Source organism: Gavialis gangeticus, unplaced genomic scaffold, assembly GCF_001723915.1.
Source record: "Gavialis gangeticus isolate Ggan-Ray unplaced genomic scaffold, GavGan_comp1, whole genome shotgun sequence".
Classification (NCBI taxonomy): domain Eukaryota; kingdom Metazoa; phylum Chordata; order Crocodylia; family Gavialidae; genus Gavialis; species Gavialis gangeticus.
The window spans coordinates 64043204-64051415 of NW_017729004.1; the positions used below are offsets into that span (position 1 = coordinate 64043204).

General features: G+C 37.3%; 1 protein-coding gene across 5 annotated transcripts in view; it reads left to right on the forward strand.

Moving 5' to 3' along the window:
- Window positions 1-8212, forward strand: part of PHF14 (PHD finger protein 14) — a 364911-nt gene that overhangs the window by 22522 nt on the left and 334177 nt on the right. For all 5 annotated transcript variants that reach the window (XM_019508488.1, XM_019508486.1, XM_019508485.1 and 2 more), the window contains exon 4: window positions 6921-7065. In XM_019508488.1, the coding sequence (XP_019364033.1) occupies window positions 6921-7065 (145 nt within the window). The remainder of the gene's footprint in view (window positions 1-6920; window positions 7066-8212) is intronic.

An 8212-nucleotide genomic window follows, 5' to 3' on the forward strand; every position in this document is an offset into this window, starting at 1 on the left:
AAGTCTTTTTTTTTTTTTTTTTTTTTTTTAAATATTTGCAAGTAAACCCAGTGTTATAACAAGTGTGATTTCTGGATAAATCGTAGACGTATGTGGCACTATTTTAAGGTCTGCTGTTTCTGTTAAACCAATCTTTTCTGCTGATTTGCTTCTGCTGATTTTACTTTGTATTCAAAAAAACCCCTATATTGAATTATGTTGGGCATTTTGGAATTTGGCAGAACTCTGTTTCTGGGTTATATGGCATCTTGCATTTATGGATTTATTTTCTAATACAGGGGAGTGAAATTCATCTGGCCCTATGGGCCAGATGTATCGCATGGGACTGGTCCATGGGCTAGATTTGGCCCACTGACTTTTTCCCCACCCTATGCCGGATCCAGTGTCTGTGGCTCCTGCTCCAGGACGTGCACTACACAAGATTCCTCCCCTTGCCCTGGCTGGCTTGGCAGGGAGAATGCCATGTGGGCTCGATCTTTGACAACCTGTTCTAATACATTGGATATGGGCTGTGAAGATATTATTAATGCTAATAGTGTCAGAAAAACAACTTGACAATTATAATCTATAGGTTTTACTCTTATGTGGGTCTTACTTGTTTTTTTAAATCAAACAAGACAGTTTATTTGCTACATTATTTGCATTTTTATATGCTTAGTGATCTGGTGCTTCAGGGACAGTTACGTTCTGTGGTGAGAGAGACCAAAGTTGTACTTGGATGAATGTTTCATTTGAAGCCAGAGGTGTCCGCCTTGCCACGCTGCTGGTACAGTACTTGCAGTGTCACTGCAGACTGATTTTTTGATCTTTAGGGATTGCCTTCGTAAGTGAGAGGAGTCTATTTCCTATACATATTTAGTCCTTTGTCTCTATATCATTATCTTACTTGATGATATAACTGTGCTTTTTATCAGTGCTTTTTGGTTGATGAACTCAGGTACAGATATTAATGCACTGACCTTACAGAACAGTATTCTAGGATAGGTAAGTGTTTTGCAGTAGTTTCCTGCATTACAAATGGGGACTTAAAGGACATTAAAGAGATTAAGGTCTTGATGGTAAACTGTAACCCCAGTTTAGTGATTTTAATGAGAATTGAAGACACTCAGAACCTTGACCTTGCAAGATCTGCCTTTGACTTCCAAGTTGAGCCACAGAATCTGTGGCAGAGATTGGATTAAAACCTGATCTCTTTGTTTCGTGTTTCAGGCATTCACCATGAGAGGATCATTCCTCATTTTCAAAATGCAATATCGTTACTGATTAAAAATCATCCTAATGACACTGTGCTTTAGAAACTAAGTATAACATTTTTAATTAAGCTACTTCTTTGTTTAGATCTTGGAGGAAACCCCAATATAAAGAAAGGTCATTGAATCTCTGAAAAGTGCCTTCATGGTTTTTAATTTTTTAAATCTATTATTAACTTCTAAATTGACAATATACAAATCCAATTTCAGTTTTATGCTATTTGAAACCACCTGTTTTTTATAAAAGTGCTTCTGGCAGCACCACTGTAATAATTTTTCACTTTTAGTAAAAAATAGTTCCTTTAGAGTACAGCAGAATCTCATTACAATGCAGAAGCTGATGTCCTAGGAATACAGACTTCACAGTCTTGATGAAAGGACAGAGTGTCTAAGCAACTAATTTTTAAGTAGCTGCTCCTGAGGTCCTAAAGTTGTCTGGGTTGGTTTTTTTTATTGGTTTTTTTTTTTTTGCTAGCTTTCAACCCTTTCTGCTCTTTTTTAACTCTTTCATATTCCAAATATGGATTTCAAGACCTGATTATATAGTATTTGAACCTGTGTTGTAATGAAGTACCGGATGCTGTTCTACCGTATTAAGCGTAAGCAAACAAGCTTATGCTGTTACTGTTTCTGTCGAGCATCATTAATAGATAAATGATGCTGTTCATTTTTTATAATTGCTAGTACTTCAGAGCACTTTTTTCTTCCTCAATGGGGTCTCTTTAATTCCCATTAAATTATTAGCAGATGCATGTTTCAGTTTTATAGGTTGTAGCTGTGTTGGTCTAAGGACATATGGAGACAAGGTTCTTTGGGTAAATCCGATGTCTTTTATTAGACCAACTCAAATAGTTGGAAAAATTCTTGTAAGTATTTGAGTTGATCTAATAAGAGATATCAGATTTACCCAAAGAACTTTGTCTGCCTAGTAGATGCGCACGCATAGTTTGCGAGTTTCACTACCTCTCACCCAAAGCTTGCATAACTAGATGGTGATGACCATGAAAATAGAATCAGCCTCTCACCTGGCAGGATGTGGACTGGAACAGTAGTTCTTGCTTCTGCGTGAGGTTTCCTGGCCACCAGCTAAACCATGGCACAATGACCCCTATTAAACAAGCACCCTCTCCCCTCAATCCCATTCCCCTAATAAACAGAGCCAAAGCTCCTAATCTTATTCAGCCAAATTTAACTCTCTTAGCACTGGTTAATTAACTGCTTTCTACCTGTGTACATATTATGTATTGATAATGTCATATTAGTATAATTAATTTGCCCAGGGGATTTTTATTTGGAACCCAAAAGTAACTACTTCTACAGTATTCCTTTTTCTTTAAAATATGTAATCTTTTGTTGAAGTAAAATATGCATGTTACTCTTAGACTTCCTTCAGCAAAGATAAATAATCCTAAATTAATGGTTTTAACCAAATTGCTAGCTTTTTGTAGAACCTGTCCATTAGAACTGCAGTTGTACTAGTACACAGTTAATTTACCCTACTTATGGATGTCTTTACTAATGTTTTCCTGTTTGTAATTTGGATAGGAAGCTAAAAGAATCTTTTTACTATAGATGGACTTTATTCGTAGGAGAAGTGCTCTAGTTACAAAATGTCCTTAAGTTAAAAAAAAATTAAGTAAGGTATTAGGAGAGAGTCTCACAAACCCTCTACTAATTAATACTGGAAAAACTCAATATTCTTTTTTATTTCTATATTTATTTTCTGTATTTATTTTCTTTAAGCATAATACTTTACCTTAAAAAAAAAACTATTTTATCCCTGGACATCTTTTTATTGTCACCTTATGGTTCCTGACCTCTTGATTGTGAGAAGATGGATAGGAAATATGTTTAGATACCTTATCTTCACTGCTGAAAATATGTGTTTTTCTTCTTTGGGGTGGGGGGATTGTATTCTTGCTTTTGTTTTAATATTTCAGAATATCTAATGCATTTGACCTATCTCAAGTGAAGGCAAATCACTACACAGCAAAGTTAACCCTATATTTCCCTCCTGTAGCTGATTATGTTTAGTTTAATCAGAAGTACCTTGCCTTCACTGTGTTTTAGTTTAGGATAGCTTGCATACATTAGGTATTTCAAGGCAAAATAGAATGCACTTTTTTTTCTTAAAGCAGTATTGGCAAGGTCATTGGGACAGTAGGATATAAGGCTCTGAAATTTGCCTTCAGCCTTGCCTTTGTGACATTTATAAATGCATGTTATGATTCTCTTGGGCAACAAGTATCAACAGTCTTTTTGTAGAAAAGAGAGGAGCAGTTGCAAACAGTTTCTGATATATAAAAACTTTGTTTGGATCCTCTCTTGTCTGCTCCTCTCCTCTGATTGAAAGAGTGATCATCCATCCATAAAAAAGATAAAAGCATCAGAAAAGGCTTTGCCACATTTCTCCACCACACCTAGACTTCTGTGGCCAGTTTTAGAGTTGAGAAGATTATTAATTCTATGTTTCTTATTCCTTGGTCTGTCTGATCAGAGTGCCAGCAGGGTGCCTATGGTAAAATTTAGTGCTGTTGATACCTGCAGCAGGATTGAGACCTATGGCCACAACTCCATATATACCACTGAACAGCCATCACAAAGCCATAACTTACGGTCACTACCAACCATGGATAGATTTAGACTTGTAAGCTAGAAGGGAGAAAGTTAATATATTTATGACCTTATTAATGGTCTCCATACCTGACCTTTTTTTTTTCCTGAACTTTACAAATGTAGCTGTCAAGTTTTCCATGTTTCACATACTGTTAGCAAGCTATTCACCCCCAATTACATTTCATTTCTAACTTTTAATATACCATATTAGGTTTCTTTTTTAAAGGTGACTGAACTAGTCTTATTCCATGTACAGGTGTTCCATTTGTGCCAAGGGAAAAGCCTTCCTCCTGGCACAAACAGAGCTTTATAGAAAGTCAAGATTTCTTGCAGAAGCAAAATGGCTCTTCCACATGCAGTTAGACCAGGTGCCTGTGAGGAAGATTTTCCTTTTTCCTATCTAAATTGAATGTCTATACACTTCTTTCACTGAGGAGGACACATAATATCCTGTGGCCCTCTGCTCTCACTCCATCCCTCCAGAAGAGCGGGAGGAAAGAACAGCCCTGGTTGCATGATACCAAGGTTGAGCTGTCAGGAAACCCCATGGGGACTCTGCCCTGAGGAATCTCTCTGCACCCTGCCAATCGATAGGGTGAGGCAGGCTGCCTTGCCACTTTTCAAAGTACCCCTGCATCCTCCTGTACTCCTTGGCTGCGTCCAGGCAAGTGCAGACGTTTGGTTCCCTGGGGACAACTAGCAGCGATGCACCCTATGCTACTGCTAGTTGTCCCCAGGGAACGCCTGTGCCACGTGCTCTCTGGCACACAGCAGGTTACCCTGGGTGTGGTAGGGGTGGCTGGGGTACGTGCTGGGCTGGCCCCAGCAGTCTGTCCTGGGGACCTCCCGGGGCTGCAGCAATGACTATCATGCCTCTTGGAGCCTGGCTAGCAGCCACAGTGTGGCTCCAGCCAGCCAGGCTCCAGTTTTGAGTGGTACAGTCTGCCCCCACGTGTGCCACTTCTCTTTTTTGCACAGATTTTTTTAAATCCCTAGATATTTTATAATAAAATAATGCAGTAAGTTGGTTACTTTTGTGGAAACCAGGGTAGTTTACTTGTATGTAGATGTTACATGTAGAGCTTTTTGTAAATATAGTTGAATTATAAATTTAAGTTGTTTATTTAAAATCACTCTATCTTGGTTGTAGTATAGTAATGATTAATCTTTTTCCTTCGTTTCTACAACAATCTAATTTTCAAAAAGTTTGAAATCTCCATGGCAGCTTTTTTGTCATAGGCTTGTTGGCCTGGTGCTTAAAAAAAATTCTAGAAAGAGGAAATACCACAGGACTAGCATCCTCTAAAAATGAACTGCCATAGCAGGTGGGAAATGTTGACTCCATGGGATTACTCTCTGTCTAGTATTAAATTGCCTTTAACTATGGGTAACATGATTTTTCAGTACATGATGCAAGGGTGGCAACTGACCCTCAGGCATCGGGTTATTAAGCTGAAAAAATGATTCTCAGTCTGGTCCGTGTACCACAACTGATCTGTGAAACTTTTTGGGATGGGTAGCAGAAAAAACAAACACCTTGACCCATGCTCCACAGGATTTGGAGACCCTGAGAAGACATAATGCATTCAGACCCTCTATTTAAGGTTGACATAATTCTTCTTTTCAAAAAAGGAACATTGTTTTTGTTAGCAGTAATGACAAACCAAGTCTCTAGGTGTTTAGGGTATAGTAATAGTCGGTGCGCTTGAAGCGATATCTTTTATTAGACCAACTAGACAGTTGCAAAACTTTTTTTTTTTCTTTATTTGCCAGCTTTCAAGCACATGTGCCCTTCCTCAGGTATAGGAGAATGCAAAAATTGTAAAATTTCTCCTAGGAAGAAATGAACATTCATATTTCACAGGAGAGCTGGAGGGTGGTATAAGATCTCCTGGCTGGGTAAACTAGCGTGTGTTCATTACTTTCTTTAACCAAAAATGAGGGCTTTCGTTAGGAATAACATGTTTTGAAAGGGAGAGTTCTACCTCATTCATTTTCTGTTGCTGAAATGCACAGCTGTAACGTTTTGAGAGAAGCTTAGCAAGCTAGTGGATTCATGTCAGATATGAATTGCCAACCTGTACTCTGTAACTGTTACAAGGGCTGTTTTACTCGGTCACTAGCAATGCTTTAATGCATCTAGTGCCTCATGTTTCCATGTGCTTAGGTTTCATTGGTGAAGGCTGTCTAATTTTTGTCATTCTGTAGAAAAATCAAAAAATGCACTTAATACATCCACAAATTTCTGCAGTCCAGAAACAGTGCAGATTTGTCATTATGGAGGTAATTTAAAAAAACACGCTAAATAGTAGTGCCACAGTATCTATTCCTTGCTCTGTATATCTGAAGTGTAAATGGCTTCCTGTTTTCTTGATGAAAAATTATTTGGTAAATTAAACAAAAGAATACATCTATTTTATGATGTCATTTTCCCTGCAGAATCTTAAAGCATTTTACAAGCTAAGTACTTGATTCTGCAAATCCTTATTCGTATTGGTAGTCAAAAGAAAAGAAATTCATACTAGACATATGTTTTTATATATACTGCATTGTATAGAATAGGAGAGCCGGCAATTGCTCATAATGGTTCATTTCCAGGCTTAACAGTATGGGTTTTTGGAAAGGTGTAATGGTTGTCCAGTAGGTGCTGTATGATTTGTGGAAGTTAGCAGGATTCCTGTAACACACAGGTTTTTTGGTAAACCTTTGTGTATTTCTGGTGTTTCATTTTTCTTTTAAACGGCACCAGGAGTTTAAATGAGGTTGCTGTATAAAGTTTGCAGGAAGAGAGACCTGTCCCAGCACGTCTTACAGCTTGCCCAGGGTGTCTCTGGTAAAGACTTTTTCAAGTCCTTAGGAGTAGAGGGGAAGGCTTTTATGAAAATGAAGCTCCGAAATGTTTCTGTATCCATAACATTTTAAAGCATATACATATCTTTAATAAGGATAAATGGGTCTAAGGCTTAACTTATTTGGTTTCTTTCTTGTGGTAAAAATAAACATTTTTAGTGTGGTTCCTGGCTTACTCAGTGCATTTTAATTTTTCAATTTTAGGACTCACTGATTCTTGAGAAGTCTCAGAACTGGAGTTCACAGAAAATGGACCATATTCTGATTTGCTGTGTTTGTCTTGGGGATAACAGTGAAGATGCTGATGAAATAATCCAGTGTGACAATTGCGGAATAACAGTGCATGAAGGTAATTCAGTCCCTGTTGTTCTTTTTTCTTATTACCAGGAAGGAATATGTGAGACTTGTCTTTATTTGTTACTGTGAAGTGAATAAATTGTTTGTTATGAATGATCAACCATAAAAGCCTGATTTTAGTTTAAAGGATCTTTTAGTATCCAGTAGTATTCTGAAATGGTGAAAAATTCACTGCAACAGAACAAAGGTAGCAGTTCAGTTTTTCCCTAGGTATCCATTTTATACTTTTGGAGATGAAAATTCAACGAATATAGAGCGAGTTGATCAAGTAGCTGTAGCATGAATCTCATGTTGAAATCAAGTTTAGTATTTTCAAGTGAACTTTTTGGAAGTTCTGGTTAAATGCTTCTGCTTCATAAATGAGGGCATAAAGTTAGGTTAACAGGATAGTAAGTGCAAATTTTAATAGCAATAGTGTATGGAGCTGGTTGGGAAGTAAGAATAGTTAGGGAAGGTTAAGTATATATGAAAGTTAAATTCCTTTTAGATACTGTGTCTGTGAGAATTCGTGAAATTATAAGGAATTTCAAACCTCTTTGAAGAGGGCAGTTTTAAAGCAGTGGTAGTAATATGCACATGGTACATCTTACTAATTGTTTAAAAAAAACTGTATAGGGGAAGTCTTTTTGTACATTGTGGTAGGTGAGGAGGGAGCTCAGACATGTTTCTCATAGACACAGTTTGGTACAGTTTTGGTAGCTACTATGAACTACCTGACACTGCCTACCTGCCTTGTGTAATTCTTGAAAATTTGTGGAGCTCAAATGCAGCTTACTGCTTAGTTTTCTCATTGGGAGTAATACTAGATTGGTCTTGTGGGTCTTTTTTTGCTATGACTGCAAGATTTTCAGAAATATATTGGCTGATTAAGTAAGCTTAAAGACAAACTTGTAAAAGGGAGAAAGTATGCAGTGTATTTGTTTTTCTTTCTAAAAACAGAGAACCTGATTTTTAAAATGAAGGGAAATTAATTTCTTTTTTCCCCTATTTTGCCAAGAATGCCTTTACTGAAAGGGAGAGACTGCGGGTGATTTGCTTCCCATTTGCCCCTGAAAGTTAAAACAGCTGGGCATTAAGAAACAAAAGTTATAGAATTTTAAATAGTTTGATTTGAAAGCAAAAGTGCTTTTGTATAATTG